At 41.7% G+C, this 17,122-nt stretch overlaps 1 protein-coding gene across 1 annotated transcript in view; it reads left to right on the forward strand.

Annotated features, from left to right (window-relative positions):
* TMCC3 (transmembrane and coiled-coil domain family 3) overlaps positions 1-16,810 on the forward strand; it is an 82,067-nt gene extending 65,257 nt beyond the window's left edge. The window contains exons 2-4 of the mRNA XM_003405264.3: positions 49-965; positions 3,035-3,170; positions 8,254-16,810. Of these exons, the coding sequence (XP_003405312.1) occupies positions 49-965; positions 3,035-3,170; positions 8,254-8,556 (1,356 nt within the window). The 3' untranslated portion in view covers positions 8,557-16,810. The remainder of the gene's footprint in view (positions 1-48; positions 966-3,034; positions 3,171-8,253) is intronic.
* The last annotated feature ends 312 nt before the right edge of the window (positions 16,811-17,122 follow it).

The following is a 17,122-nucleotide window of genomic DNA, read 5'->3' on the forward strand; positions in this document are numbered from 1 at the left end:
GTCTCTCTGATTTGAAAATTTAAAATATCTCTTTCCTGCCTTTTTCAGGTAGAACGTCATGACATGAATACCCTAAGCCTGCCCCTGAACATACGCCGAGGGGGTTCAGACACCAACCTCAACTTTGACGTACCAGATGGCATCCTGGACTTTCACAAGGTCAAACTCGCTGCAGACAGCCTGAAGCAAAAAATTTTAAAGGTAACAGAGCAGATAAAAATCGAGCAAACCTCTCGCGATGGGAATGTTGCAGAGTATCTGAAACTAGTTAACAGTGCAGACAAGCAGCAGGCTGGACGTATCAAACAGGTTTTTGAGAAGAAGAATCAGAAATCAGCACACTCCATTGCCCAGCTGCAGAAGAAGTTAGAGCAATATCACAGAAAGCTCAGGGAGATCGAACAAAATGGAGCCTCCAGAAGCTCAAAGGACATTTCCAAAGACAACCTGAAGGACATGCAGCCCTCTCTGAAAGATGCCCACATGAAATCTCGAACTGCTCCCCACAGCATGGAGAGTAGTAAGTCGGGCATGCCAGGGGTATCCCTCACTCCACCTGTGTTTGTTTTCAATAAATCCAGAGAGTTTGCCAACTTGATCCGGAATAAGTTTGGCAGCGCTGACAACATCGCTCACTTGAAAAACTCCTTAGAGGAGTTTAGGCCCGAGGCAAGTGCAAGGGCCTACGGGGGCAGCGCCACCATTGTGAACAAACCCAAATATGGCAGCGATGACGAGTGTTCAAGCGGCACGTCAGGCTCTGCTGACAGTAATGGGAACCAGTCCTTTGGGGCTGGCGGGGCCAGCATGCTGGACAGCCAGGGGAAACTCACCATGATCCTGGAGGAACTGAGGGAGATCAAGGACACCCAGGCACAGCTGGCCGAGGACATCGAGGCACTGAAGGTGCAGTTTAAGAGAGAATACGGTTTTATTTCCCAGACCCTGCAAGAGGAGAGATACAGGTATTTCTAATTATTCTACTGGTATTAGAACCATAAGTTACTAACTACAGAGATACCTTCTGCTTGAAAGTGATATGTTAATGGCTGTGTTTTCCATGAATATGGACATGGGTCAAAAGGCATTTAGGAATCAACAGTCCTTTTCATACTTCATGACTCTCTAAGTTTTATAATTTGTGACTTATAGCTAACTATTTAGAAAAGCCATTATATGTGTGAGTCTGTTAGAATACACTATATAGTCTATGATGCGTATGCATCTGAGGGTCCTGATTCAGTAGAACTCTAAAGACTCACTATACTAATTCATAGGTCTATTTTTGATTCCATTACTGAGTCAGGTAAAAGACTAATTCATTGTTCAACAAGGTAGATTTTATTTGGTCCATCAATCTCGAAGTGTTCATATACTGCCATACTGCATTTTTTTTTACATATTTTATTTTTCTCATCAAACTTTTCACCCTAAATGACGTGCTTTCAAAAGTAATCTTAAGATTAAAGTATAAATTAAAATCCTGTGGGTTATATTAGCTAATTTTAAAAGTCAGTTATTTTGAAGGCTGGCTTTTATGTGTTTATAGCTTTTTTTTTTTTTTTTCGTGTCCGTGCCCCCAGTATGAGGTGATTTTCCTCCATTTTCTCAATAGAAGCATCCCTCCAAATTTTTTGGTCAAAATGAATGTTAACTTCTAAAATTGTAAATAACGAAATGCCTATTACATATTATAACATTTAACTTTCAAATTTAGCTTGCAGATTGTTTTTTATCTGGTGTGACTTTGTATTAATTTAGAAATGTGTCTTTTCCCAACTCACCTGTTTTATGAACCGGTTGTCTTTGACTTTCCCCATGCAACTTTGGCTTCAGTGTCTTTGTCACATAAGAACTATTTTCTGAGTCGTAGATTTTCCAGGGTGTGTCAACTTTAATCACACCAGAGTAGTTTGGGATATGGCATTTTTTGGAGGCAAATTTTATACCAAGTCACAGGTATGCATTTACATAAACTTAGGACTGTTTTTGCTTTCATTTCTCCTGTAGTTATATTTGTGATTCCCATGATACAGCCATCTACTGTTTTGCTTACTTAAGAGACCTTTAAAAGGCTTATTTACAGCACCACCACCATTTGACACCTATGAGATCATAACTGAGAATAATCATTAAATCTGAATTAAATTCTTTTGCCCCCTCCCCCCCTTTTCCAACGATTCCATCAGATGACCTATATAAGCATCTAAAACTAGCATTCAGGGAGGCCATTGCAGGCTAATGCATCTTCCCCAAACAGCACTTCCTTTTCAAAGTAGACATTGTGACATTTCAAATATAAGACAAATCCCTCTCCTCTGTGAAGGAGGGAAAGTTAGGGGTGGGAATGGGAACCTTTGTATTTCTGTTACTTTAGGTTTGAACTTTTAGAAATGCCACCTGATAAGCCATCTTTAGTTAGTAATAAGCATATTTTTTTTACTGTCACTTTAGTTCCAAGAGCTGAAAAATGTATTCAGTATGAGTGTGGGCATTGGAAAACAGAGGAATAGGCTCCAGTAGAAGTTGGTACTAAAAGTATGGCTTTCCCATCATGGGCTCTCTGGTGTGCAAGAACCTTGGCCATGAACCCCTAGGCACTGTGGGGGATGGAAGAGGGGGAAGTTACCACAGATTCCAGTGGGTCCTTGCCTTGAGCAGGACCCTGGACAGCCCTGTCTCTGGCCCTGCTGAATGCATTAGCTGACAAGGTCTATCCTGCCTTCACCGCAGCCAGGTAAGGTTTTGGTCTGATATGAGTGGAAAAACCATATTTGTTGGCATGAAACTCAGCAGTCAGGACAGACAGTTGAGACTGTAAGTCCTTCACAGACCTTGATTCAGGGTAATCCAAAAAAGCATTTCCTGCAGCTAGACTTATTCTTTTAGAGGTCAGGGGGAACACTCTGCCAGGGGCTAAAAACAAGCCAAGGGTTACTGGCAGCAGTAAGATAAAAAGGATATCAGTTCTAGGATGTGCTGTTTGAAGATCTCTGAAATGTCACGCTTAGAATCGGCTCCTGTCTTTGTAAAGGTACGAACGACTGGAAGACCAGCTCCATGACCTAACGGAGCTGCATCAACACGAGACAGCCAACCTGAAACAGGAGCTGGCCAGCATCGAGGAGAAGGTGGCCTATCAAGCCTACGAACGGTCGAGGGACATCCAGGTGCCGTTTCTCTCATGATTAGGCATTCACACTGGCTCTTTCCAGGCTTGAATTCATTGAACGAACTAAGTAAATCACCCTTAAACCCTAAAGACTTTCCAGAACAGTGGGCAAGGTGTTTTCTGTGCACAAACATTTCTCATCCGCCATTAGCTCATGTTATAAACATTATGTAAGTAAGCTATACTCTGTGCACTTTCCACCTAAATCAGTTAATAAGAATTTATTATCTATCCCAAGCCCATCGCTTAAACTGCCCTCCCCACCACCACTAAATTTTTTAAAAAATTTAAGCGTGTGAGACAAACCCACCTTCATTAAGTTTGCTGCCTAGAGGGAGTCAGGAGTTAGGTCAAGCCGCTCAAGACAGCATAAACAAATGCCAAATTACATGGCACAGACTCTGAAAGCCACAGAAATTCAGACCTGCAGTGCCCAACAAGCTTTACAGTGGTGAGGCAGCCAGTCACTTAGCGGCCAAACGTTGGAGTCCAGTCCCAGATCTGCCATTTACTAGCTGTGGGGTCTTGAGCAAGCCTCGAGTCGATTTGCTCATCTATAAAATAGTAGCTTTCATATTCTAAGTTTCATAAGAATTTCAAGCATTGAGTGCATACTGTGTGTCAGGCACTCACAAAGCACTTTACCCTTTTTCCCTCGTATACTCCTCACAATATCTCTACAAGGGAGTTCCTATTACATAAAATGGGGATAAAATAAATTTTATCCCCATATCTCAGATGTGGAGGCTGATGCACAGAAAGGTTGAGTGACTTGAACAAGGTCTCAGAAAAAGTCCTTGAATAATGCATGTGAATGAACGTCCTGGATAACGTGGTACTTGAAGGGATAAGTAGGACCCAAGTGGGTAGATTATACCTGGATCAGTATAAATAAAGGCACGTTCCAATATTTCCTAATTGATACTAGTGCCGTAATGAAACAACCCTGGGCTTCTTGGTCAACTTCGTTTATTATTATTTTTTTTTTTAGCAAAAGAATGTAATCTTCAAGTAATGCTTAGCTTCAGTTTTAAAATTTTCTTTTTAGGTAGTAGGTATTTGTCCAGCTCTGTAAAGGCTGTTGGCTATTCAGACCCCGCTTTAGAAGGGAGAAAGTTGAAACATAAAGGTGCAGATTTCTCCTACAATGTGTGAACCGGAGTCCCAACTGCCCCTGTTTTATTCCACTCTGTGTCACAGCCTGGCCTTTTGCTAAACCCAGATGGGACAATTCTGGGAACCAAAGCATCAGAGATGCTAAGAGATGTTTGCTTTCAGAGACCACTGACCTTCCTTTGGAATAGAAGACGCTTCAGAGATTTTTGACCCTGCTCTGGGCTAGGAGACTTAGCAAACCACTGATGAGTTTGAAAAACTAGAATCCATTTATCTGTGAAGTGTTGTTAGGTGACCAGTACAGACAGTGTCTTAGGCTATTCTATTTTAGAACATATCTGAGATATCACCAGGTCATGTCTGAATGTGTGGCTCAAGACTGGTTTTCTTATTTGGGAGGGATAGTTCCTCCCTTTTTAAGAAACATGTTAGGGGTGAAGAGGTCAGATAAATGGACTTCATAAAGGGAATGTAAAAGTTCAAGAGTTCATTTCAACATTTTCTAGTTCCATTCTAGCTCAGAAGTACAAGGATGACATCTGTGTAAGTGACTGGAGAGGTCTTTCTTATCGTGATGGCTAGAATCCTGGCTCTACCACTTATTCTTTGCATGACTGTGGACAAGTAAGCTCCCTGTGCCTCAGTCTCCTCATCTATAAAATGGAAATATTAATAAGCTCTCCCTCAAAAGGTTGTTGAGAGGGTTAGATGGGATAATACATGTAAAGTATGAAAATCTTTGCCTCACACATAACAAGCAGTCAATAAATGTTGGCTAATCTTTTTATTATACTGTCGTGTAGCCGTATTCCTCAGGGCTTCTGGCAGTTGGGCCAGTTCAACTTCATCTTATTTCTTGTTTCTTTTGCTCTTACAGGTGAGGTTGTACCAAGGGGATGGGCTAGTGTGAGTGAAGGTGGCTGTTTTCTACAAGGATGCAGGAATTTTATTTTTTTAAGCAATTGAGTTTTGGTTTCTGTTTTAATCCTGAACTCCTAATTAAAAATGTTTAAAGATACTCCATCTATCCTTACTCCCAGTAGTATATTAAATACTAGGCCTGAAGAGGCACTGAAAATTGTGGGACTGAATATCTCTTAATGCCATGACTAAAACTCCTTGCAGTTGACTGCTTAATCTTCTTGGGTTTTACCTTGTAGCAAAAAAATTTAATGACAGTTCCAAGGCAGTTCTGATATCAGTCATCTGTACATGTAATTCATATACCCAGCAGTAGATTGGAGCCCTGGTGGCTCAGTGGTTAAGAGATCGGCTATTAACCAAAAGGTCAGCTGTTCTAATCTATTGGCTGCTCCTTGGAAACCCCATGGGGCAGTTCTGCTCTGTCCTCTGAGGTCACTATGTGTTGGAATCGACTCGATAGCAGTGGGTTTGGTTTGGTTTAATAGTAGGTTAATGAATTTGAATAATTCATTGCTAATTCATTTTTTGTTTTGCTCTATTGCCTTTTCCATTTCATGCCTAAAATGGAGGAAGCCTTCACCCCAAGTGGTTGAAAAGAATGCATGATCTCTGCGGCATATGCCTGTTACTATAGTAGGTTTATAATGTACCCAAGAAAGCAAGCACGTTTTAGGATGTAAGGATCTGCACAAGTTTTACCTTTTCTTGTTGGTAGCCTAGTGTAATGAAAGTTACTATAGCAACAGAGAGCCCTTTTCTTTGGCCCGTAGAGTATATTCAGCAGAAGAAAAGCAAGTCAATGTTGAAGCCATTATGCTTGTTTAAAACTTTGAAAAGATGACTGCATTTTAATTGAACAAATGCATATTGGTAAATGAGTTAGATAATAGAGTAGCGAACTAAAGAGGCACATTGTATTGCCTCTGGTCAGGTATTTTTCTCCCAAAGGGGATAGACGTTTTTTGCTCTCAATTTCACATCCTAATACTGGCACCCAGTCTCTTTAGTATTCAACAGATGTGTGGTACCTGCTGTGTGCCTGGCAGTAGGCTCTTTGCAGAGGCAACAGCAGCACAGCAAGATGGGCCTAGTCCCTGCCCTCACACAGCTTATGGCCTGGTGTTGGGGAAAGAAGGCCAGAGGGAGACTTGGCTTAGTCTGATGGGTCACAGAAGGCTTCGCCCAGGAAGCAACAACTGTGGTGTGATGGAAAAGATGACTAGGAGATCCACTGCTAAAGAGGGGAGGGAGTAGGAAGAGGAACATTTCAGGCAGAGCATACTGTATGGACATTCAGGCCCTGAGGCAGGTAGATGCTCCTTTTCAGAAATGGAAAAAGGCCAGTATGGTCAGCATGGTGACAAGGGGGCTGGCATTAAATGAGGCTAGAGAGATTGACTAGGTCTGGACTATGCCAGGCCTCGAAGAGCCATGTTATGGACTGGAAAGTTCTTAAGAAAAAGAGTGACATCAAATATGCATCTTTAAAAGAGCACTTGGACTGCTTTGTGGCAAATGGATTCATGGAGTTGGGGAACAAAAGGATGTGTAGAGAAAATAGTGTAAGGTTATTGCAGGCAAGTGGTGACTTAGACTGGGTGGTGGCCGTGGGAGGAGAGAGAAGTGAGCTAACTGGGATAGATAATGGATGTGAGATCAACAGGGCTGGGTGATAGATTAGATGAAGGGGTTATCAGGGAATGTCTCACAGTCTTCTGGTGTGAGGAACTTGGTGGATCATGGTGATGTTTTCTGAGAAAGGAACAGCAGAGGGGAAACATGATTGATTGGCTGGAGTCTGGGGGGAGTGTGATACATAAATCCATACATGACCATGTTCAATTTGAGGTGCTTTTTTTTTTATTAAAAATATTTATTTTTATTGTACTTTAGATGAAGGTTTACAAAACAAGCTAGCTTCTCGTTAAACGGTACACATATTGTTTTATGACATTGGTTAACAACTCCACGACGTGTCAACACACTCCCTTCTCGACCTTGGGTACCCTATTACCAGATTTCCTGTCCCCTCCTGCCTTCTAGTCCTTGCCCCTGGGCTAGTGTGCCCCTTTAGTCTTGTTTTGTTCCTGAGCTAAAAGGGTGTCCGCAGGTGAGGTGCCTTTAAGAAGCTCAAATGGAGATGTCAAGGAGGTGTGGATTTATGAGTTGATTTCAGAAGAGACAGCCAGGCTAGGGAGACACTCAGGAGTCATCTCTTAGTAATTGAAACCTTGAAGTGAATAAGATCTATAGAGAGTGTGTACCGTAACTAGGGTGGTATCAAAGAGCTGGCAAAAGTGCAGTTGCCCCCACCTTGTTCATCTCTGTCTCCTCCCTTCTCCCTTCTCCCCTCTCACCATTCTCCACTACTCTGTAAATGGACACATATAAACTTTGAGTAGTGAAAATTAAAAAAAAAAACCATTGCTGTTGAGTTGATTCCGACTCAAGGTGACCCTGTGTGCAACAGAGTAGAACTGTTCCATAGGATTTTCTCAGCTGTAACATTCATGGAAGCAGATCACCAGGCCTTTCTTCCACAGTGGATTTGAACCACCAACCTTTAGGTTAATAGATGAGTGCAAACTGTTTGCACCACCCAGGAACTTGGGCAGTAAAAATAAGGACTAGCAATTGAAAACACCACCCCCTCCATGGCTGAAGGTAGAGTACTCAGCTGTCACAAAACAAAGCTGCATCCTTTCTTGGGTTTGGGCCTCCCCCTCCATGGTACCAGTAGCTGCTGATATTTTTTAAAACTGGTAATAACCATAATTCTTCATTTATGTTCTTTTATGGTCATCTACACATGTTCATTCTCTGTGAATAATAGGGTGAAATGAACCTTGGGTTCTTGTATCACATCTTTGCCTATCATCATCATCATCACCGTCACCATCATCATCATGAGCTGGAGGATTTGAAGCTGCTTAGGCATCAGGCATTTAGAGCTCAGGGCCTTTTGTGCACATCTGAGCCTGCACCGCGTTCCACCCATCATCTCAACAGCTTTTGATCCTCACTCTCTCTCTTGCCCACAGGAAGCCTTGGAATCCTGCCAGACTCGCATTTCCAAGCTGGAGCTCCACCAGCAGGAGCAGCAGGCCCTGCAGACAGACACCGTGAATGCCAAAGTTCTCCTGGGGAAGTGCATAAATGTGATCCTGGCCTTCATGACTGTTATCTTAGTGTGTGTGTCGACCATCGCAAAGTTTGTCTCACCCATGATGAAGAGCCGCTTCCACATTCTTGGCACCTTCTTTGCTGTGACTCTTCTTGCAATATTTTGTAAAAACTGGGACCCTATTTTGTGTGCCATAGAAAGGATAATAATACCAAGATGAAGCCACTGGGTCTTGTCTCCAAGTTCTTTCAAGTTTTTATTTTAGAGAAAACTTTGTGCATACTACCAAATTTTAAAATAAACGGTTGTGCCGACTGAAGATTACAAGAAGTACTGGGGCTGTGTGGTGTATATAACTATTATTATCTAACTCAGTAGCAGCTGCCAGTTCATTTCCTGTACTTGGTTAATGTGAATCTGTTCCTGAGTTCTCTCCACATTGCTCACTGCCTTAATCAGACCAGATTTCCTGCTTACCTGACTAGCCTAGCATGGTAAACCTCTGTTCCTGAGCAATTGGCACAATTAGTGACACAGAAGAAAAGAGATTTTAAATCTCTCTCTCAAATCTCTGCCAAAATTTAACTTCACTATTGCTAATCAATGTATTTTCCCTGAGTCCTGTAAACAGCAAGCACGTGGCATGACTTGGGAAAATGAAGAAACACAGGAGTTGGCAATGTTGAACACTTGTGGCCTATTAAAGTACAGTAAATCCCTGTATAATCCATCCCACTTGTCCACAGATGACTGTAGATCCTATTATCTACCCAGTGTCCACAGTGGTCAATTGTGTGTGACTCTTTATAACATGGAAATCTTACAACACACCTGTTTATCCAACTGGGCTTCTGCTGCTTAAAATGGCAAGACACAGGAATTTATGAATGGAGCTCCCCCCTTTCTATACCCAGGAAACCGCACACCTGACTTTATCGTAACTGGCTAGTGAATGTCCCACCTCCGAAGCATGCCAAAATGCTGCTAAATCCCTCCTAAAACCATGGCTTTAACATTAATTTTGAGTTCTGTAAACACTACTCCAGAGGTTTGTGTTTTGGAAAACCTTAATTGCGATAAATCCCCCTTGAGGATGTGATTCACTCTGTGTGATTCACTTATTCACAGGTCTGTGAGGAATTGCAAAACTTACTCCAGTAAGTGAAAGCAAATGATGTCCCTGGTTTGTGTTGTTTTGTTTTTCGACAAGAACATCAAAATCATAGTTCATAAAGCTTAAAGTGCACTGAGGTAGTCAATACTGGAAGCATGAGGAAGATATGACTTCTGGCCCAATTGGATGGTGGCTAGATTAGTGGGAGTCATTCACCTGGAGGAAGGTAGAGAGGACCCTCTTAGGAAAGTGAAAGACCAGCAAGAATAAACTAAACCTAGTGTTTGAGCCAAGGCTGCCCTCTGTCTCGTAGGATCTGACTGAAAATAAGTTCTGAGGTAATAGGATGGCCACACTTGTGCTGAGGTGAAGGCATCCAAAAGTTAACATCTTTGGCCTCTTTTGGGAATGCCAGTCACTGTCTTCATCTCGGAAGACACTTTCCTTTAAATATGTTTCTCTGCGTCCATAACAAACAACAAAAAAAGGGAAGATATAGAAGATTCAGTGGAAGCTGCGCTGTTCAGTCCCTCCTCTTACCACTCCTCTGTTCTCTGAAGGCATACAGAGGCACGTTAGAGTACGTTTTCTTCCAGAAAACATCAAGTTACCCAGATTTAAGTTAAGTGCAATATTTTACCAACGGCTGCTCTTAAGGAAATCTCCTGAAAAAACTGTGACAGAGTGTGCCCTAATTTGAGAGAATAGACGGGCTTAGCAATTAATACAAACTGGGTATGCCTGAGATTCCTACAGCTCAAGCTTTCTTTTTTTTAAGTGTACAATCTAGTGGTTTTTAATATATTCACAAACTTGTGCACCTATCACCACTATTTCATTCCCCATTCAAGCTTTTTAAAACAGTAAACGTAATTTCCATGAAATCTTTGGTTATAAATTACTTTTGCTTCAGGGAAGAGAGAGTTAGTAGTCCCACCACCATCTCATGGCTGTGACCCCTTTCCTTGTCAGAACGCCTGCTTAGCCACCCAGTTTGGCTATAGGCATGCTGTGACCCATCACACCTGCACACTGATAGGGAAAGAGAAGAAAGGTATGCTTCCATTGGCCAGTGTCCCCCTTCACCTGGGGACATCAGTCTCCATGTGGACTCAGGACTGGGTGTAACTTAATCAAGCTGGATCCTGGGTGGGCTCCTTTTAATATCTGCAAATCTTTCTGAGAGACACTTTAGACATGCCAGGGTTGGGTGTGGGTGTAGAGTCTGCTGTTAGTTTAGAAAGAGTGAGTGAGGCTCTGTGAGAATCCAAAAGGACGTGGGCTTCATTCTCATGTCACCACACTCCACCCGGTCGCTCAGTCTAGCAAGTGCTTGTATTGGCACTTCTCAGGTCTGTGATCAGTGTGTCTTCTCTCCACTGAGAGAAGTAGAGAAGAGATGGAAAGCAGCACACGATGCCCTCCCCAATCTGGAGCTGTTAACAGAATCTGGTAGAAATTGGCTCTGTTTTAACCTGAAATACTATAAGGTCTAAGGCATCCCACTTAATCGTGGACTCCTTTTTAAAACTTCTTATTTTCGGTGACTCTCATTAGATGTCAAATAACCATATTTTCGTTTGGGTGTGCTCAACCTACACAGCATATTTCTTTTATTAGAGTATTACTGAAAGTACATGAAGCTTTTTAATGAGATGATATATTCTCTAAGGTAGCTATATCTTTTATTCGTCACAGTTTATTCTCTTCAGGAGATTAAATAAAAGCTGCAATTTAAAAATAATGGTATAGCTGTGACATATTCTGAAACTGGATATTTATATTTAAATCAACTAATCTTGTCCCACCCTTTCATTTGTACTAAACATTAGTGCATTCCTAAAGGTGAAAACTAGTTGTATGAGTTTCCTAGGGCTGCCATAACAAAATATCACTAACCAGGTGGCTGAAAGCAGAAATTTATTGTCTAATGTTTCTAGAAGCTATTGTCGTTAGGTGCCATCAAGTTGATTCTAACTCACAGCAAGCCAGTGTACAACAGAACAAAATGCTACCCGGTCCTGTGCCATCCTCACAGTCGTTATGTTTGAGCCCATTGTTGCAGTCACAGTGTCAATCCATGTCATTCTGAGGGTCTTCCTCTTTTTTCGCCGACCCTCTACTTTATGAAGCATGATGTCCTTCACCAGGGACTGGTCCCACCTGATAACATCTCCAAGAGCCTAGAAGTCCAAAATCAAGGTGTCAGCAAGGCCATGCTCTCTCAGAAAGCTCTAGGGGAGAGCTCTTGTCTCTTCCAGCTTCTGGTTGCCCCAGGCATTCTTGGCTTGTGGAAAAAAATGTAACTCTAATCTCTGCCTTCTTCACGTGGTTGTTTTCCCTCTGTATCTCTACGTCTGTGTCTCCTGTTCTTATGAAGACACCAGTTATACTGGTTTGGGGCTCACCCTACTCCAGTATGACGTCGTGTTAAGGAATTACGTGTCCACAGACGCTTCTTCCAAGTAAGGTCACATCCACAGGTACCAGGGACACAGTTCAACCCATAACAGGTTAGCACCTGGTCACTCAGTGAACATTACAGAGGGATTTAAGATGTTGGTCGTTGAATTCCTGTACTAGGTTTTTTGGTGACATATTATTTTCGTGATCAGCAGGATAATGATAGTTCCTGAGGATAAAACAAAAACCTAAAAATACTCTCCTGTGGGTTTTGAATTGGTTATTTCAACTTGTATTTTGAGTATGATTAAGCCAGCACAAAACAATCCCCCCCCCCCCAGAAAAACCCACAATGAAGTAGTAACTCAAGCACTTTATTGCTGATTTTGAACAGTGAAAGTAGAGTTTCAAGATCCTGACCTGGAACTTTGGTGGTTTTGCATACTTGATCGCCGAGACCTATTGAAAGGCTGTAATCTGAAATGCTCCTCTCTTCATTTCAGCCCAGGATTCTATTGTCCCACTCTGTCGGCATTCATGTGATTTTAGCCCGTCTCGTCTCCTGCTTTGTCACTTTGGTTTTCACTTAAATATTGCCCTCAACTACCTTGTTTACTGCCCTGCCATTTCTCCAGCATGTCAACTTTAATTATTGGTTCGATAACAGTAACTAGAACTAGCTTCCCTTGGGCAAAGAATTACTTTTGTCCTTTTTGACTTGGTTTAAAAAACCAAATTATTTTGCATTGAATGGGGACTTTTTTTTTTTTTTAAATTGAATCCAAATATAGTTGGTTTGGAAAAACATTTAAACATACTTATTAAGATGAACATGTGTGATTGAACAACTATTTTGCATGTATCTGTCATTTCAGGGAGCTGAGCTAGCAGTAGGAAGAAATGACATTATTTAAAATTCAAGGCTTTATCTAGAAAGAGGTGTTTCCAGTAGGAGTTTAGCACACGTGCTAAGGAAGGAATTGGTCCAAAGATAAATCACTTTGAAAAAAATACATCCGAACCTGTGAAGAAGCTTAAAAAAAAAAGTCGCAGTTCACAAGAGCTTGGTAACCCATAAGATATAAAATCAACACTACAGTTTTTGTTTTAAGTCAGTACAATTCTCTCTGTTATAAGAAGCTCGAAAGTAACGTACCTTGATTGTTTCAGGAATGATTATGTGTTGCAATTTTAATTTATTTAAAGCGTGTCTGCTGTGTTTGTCCTAAGAGAAATGTTTCAACGAAATGGGCTCTGTGTTTAAGAATATGTTTAGGCAGTAGTTAGAGCGACTCTGAGTAGACACTGGAAATGTTCATTGTGATGTCTGTGAAGTCTATTGCAGAATTCCCATTTTGTGGCACACTATATAATTTCATGTCAGCCTAATGTTGTAAATTCCCTGTTGATCTTCACCCGATTGTGGTGTTACCGATGAATTCAAAGCAGGTGCCATTATTTTTTTAAATAAACACTTGATGTTAGCTTTGGTGTTAAATAAAGAGTTAGATTTCTTAAATTTTCACGTTTGTCAGAGTGTATCTCAGTAGTAGGTATGCGTGTTTAATCAATTTTTTAAACTAATTTAAGTCTTCTATGTCATAGAAAGTTGGCAATGTATGGTCCCTCCCAGGGGAAGTATGGTAGGATGTTGAGGAAAAAGGAAGAGTCATCATCGGCTGGAGAATCAAAAAGACAAGGACAAATAGGGCAATACTGAAACTGATGTGTACACGCCCAGGTAGGTAGTTGAAAGTAAGAGACACCTCTGACTTAAGCGGACTCTTTAATGGGATTTCTCTCAATTGTATGGTGTTTTGGGGTTTACATAGCACTTTATGTCATAGTGTGTTAATTCATCTGAATGTCTTATGATATGGGTGCCATCATCTCCATGATATGGATGAAATCAAAGCTCAGACACATGACCTTTTCTGAAGGCCATAACCAGTGAAGGAGGAATTCAGGACTATCTCTTTGTCTTTCCTTTTCGTGATCCAGCCTTTTTAGCCCTCTGCTTCCAGTCGACTTGGTGTCTTGAGCAATTTTCTCCATTGGTCCTCCAGCACCCAGCCTGTATGAACAAAATAACAACAGTGCTTCGATGATAGAAAAATTCTTAGAGACAAAAGCCCTTTTCCTGCTCTGGAAAACAGAGCATATTTGAATCTTTGGAAATCTTGTAGGTCTTGACTTATTTTGCATGCTTGTCATTTGATGCTCTGGAGGGGTAAATATGGAAGTGATTGAGTTAAGTATGTGTCCAGCCCAGCATATTCCAAATGTTGCTCTTGGGAAAACACCTTACTGAGTGTTATCTTTCCCTGAAAAAAAAGAGACAAAGCTTGATTACTTGGGTTTTAGCTAATAATGAAGATATTGCTATAGAATAAAGCAATGCATTCCAATTCCGAATAATGTATGGGCCCCTAATACAAGAGAAAGAAAGAAATTATTTTGAACACATGAGAATGTTGATAGTCACAACTTGAGAAAGTGGGTTAAAGTTAATTGTGTTTTATAACAGCTTCGCTATAAGTTGGAATCGACTCGAGGGCACTGGGTTACTTAGTTTGCAGTCATAAGGTTGCAGATTATATGCCCACTCACACATGGAGTGACTTTCTAGTAGGTATGACTGTGAGACGTAGAAATTTATAGGACACACAAGGACCATGGTGATACCAAACAGCACGTTTCTGGGCATTCAGATATATGGGATGGCAGTTAACATCTCTTTGACCATTTACTGTATGCCAGGCACAGTGCCAAGTGCTTTACACACATTATCAAAAGTAATCATCCCAACAACCAAATAAGACAGGCACTATTACCCCTGATAAACAGATGAGGAAACTGAGGTTCTGAGTGATTGAATAACTAGCAACAACACACTGCAGGTAATAGTGGAGCTATATTTTTCACATCAAGTTTGTGTGACTCTGGAGACTACACTACTAACCACTACCCTGCGCTGTAACAAGGAATTGAGCCATTGGCTTCTAGTCATTCAGCAGCTCCCCAGCACCTGCAAGGTAGATGAATGTCTTCTGGAATCAAAGATGAACGCTTTTAATCCTAAAATTGGATTGCAATACTGTGGTTGTAAATGGCACAGCCAAGGTTTATACTTTCACACCATTGGCCATGCTATGATGAGGGCAGAGATACCTGAAGCCAACATTCTAAATCTTTGAAGAGCCATGGGCTGGTGGATTTATGGATGAAGAGAAATGGGAAGCAATTAATTAAAAAAAACTTTTATACCCTGCCTGGCTTCCTGAGATTCTTGGGTGTATAATTGGCAGTTGGCTTGGCGGAGTATCAGTTTTCTTGCTTAGCTCTGGGATGGTGTAGTCTTTGGGGGCTTCTGCTCTATGCTATATGACATCTGCTACCATTTTTTTTTTACCATCTGTGGTGGCTACCTATGAAATTTCTCTCCTTGCTAAGCCAGCCAAAATGTCTCCCCTGCCAAGCCTTCAATTTGACGAAGCAGTTAACAGGAGTGATCGTCAGCCACGTTAGCAGCTGTTTTGTTGGTGGTTACTCTGCCCTGGCTCAGGCTTGGGGAATTGGATTTTCCTTCTTTTTTTTTTTTTCTTCTGTTCCACTTAAAAATAAGCTACTGAGTAGTAAAAAGAAAGCAAGCCATTCATTGATCTGTACTAGCATTTAGGGTCTCCACTTGCCAAAGAAATTCTCAGAGGCCTGGATTCTTCTCTGACTTTTGAACTGTCCACATTACAAGTAATGGTGCCATTCAAGCCTTCCGCTAGGCGTTTGTTCCCCATGTATTTTGACTGCTACTCTCTCATCATACTTCCCTTATGGTTTGAAGCCCAGGCTCTATGGTTCCATGAAATAGTGAGCTGTAAGACAGATACCAAAGGGGCAGTGGTGGTTCAGTGGTAGAATTCTCTCACCTTCATGTGAGACATCAGGTTTGATTCCCAGCCAAGGCACCTCATCCACAGCCCCCGCCTGTCTGTCACTGGAGGCCTGCAAGTTGCTATAATGCAGAAAAAGTATCAGCAGAGCTTCCAAATTAAGTAGAATTAGTAGGATTAGGACTAAGAAGAAAGGCCTGGTGATCTATTTCTGAAAATAGGCCAGTGAAAACCCCATGGATCACAGTGGTCTGATCTGCAACCAGTCATGGTCATGGCACAGGACAATGTTTCAGTCTGTTGTGCATGGGGTTGTCATGAGCCTGGAGTTGACTCCACAGCAGCTAACAATAGCAACAAGACAGACCCCCAAATTTAGTCTACTGGTAGGACATATATAGCCTCACAGACAGTGGTTCAAGCTAGCAGAGACTCAAACACAGGCATGGACTCACAGAGATGTGGCCAGAATGTTTCAAGATGCCTTCCTGTTGTTATGTGTAAGTTTTCCCCGTCAATAAAAAGCCATCACCTAAGAAACAATGAAAGCAATGTATGAAGTTGGAATGTAAGAGGCCCATTCAACCTTTCAACTTTTTATCCTCAAAGAAAAATCTGGAAGGACACAATGAGGCTGATGGCTGGTGGTTGGCTTTCTTGGCAAACTAGAGTCTGGATAGCAGTGTGTGCTTGCCCTGTTGGAGTGAGAGGTCCTGACTGACCAGCTGCGATGCGTCTTCCGGGTATCCGCTTCACAGAGCTTGTTCCTGGGCTCCCGGTAGAGTACCTAACTCCACTCAAACTCCTAGCCAAATTGGGGATGTTTGATTGGCTTCCTCAGTAGACTGTACCTACTAGGGACAGACTCAGGTACCTAGCTGGTCAGAGCATTTCAGCTCCTTGGTAGCTACAGGCAGTCACTGGATTACAATTTCCTTTCCTAAGTCTGTCTTTGAGTCGAATTTGTACATAAGAATATTTGGGTATGGTTCTTACCTAACACCAGTTAGTCAAACATTTGTATTAGTATATAGTATACAGTGTACTTTTCAATGCATAAAAAACATTAAAGAGATACTTCCAGGTACATTAAAACCTCTTTAACATAATAATTGTTGTTGTTAGGTGCCATTGACTTGGTGCTATCCACTCGGTTTGAACTCATAGTGACCCTATGTACAATAGAACAAGACACTGTCAGTCCTCTGCCATCCCCACAGTCATTGCTATCTTTGAGCCCATTGTTGCAGCCACTGTGTCAACCCATCTCATTGAGCGTCTTCTTCTTTTTTGCTGACACGCTACTTTACCAAGCATGATATCCTTTACCAGGGACTGGTCCCTCCTAATAACACCCAAAGTACCTGAGATGAAGTCTC

Source organism: Loxodonta africana, chromosome 4 (assembly GCF_030014295.1).
Source record: "Loxodonta africana isolate mLoxAfr1 chromosome 4, mLoxAfr1.hap2, whole genome shotgun sequence".
Lineage (NCBI taxonomy): Eukaryota > Metazoa > Chordata > Mammalia > Proboscidea > Elephantidae > Loxodonta > Loxodonta africana.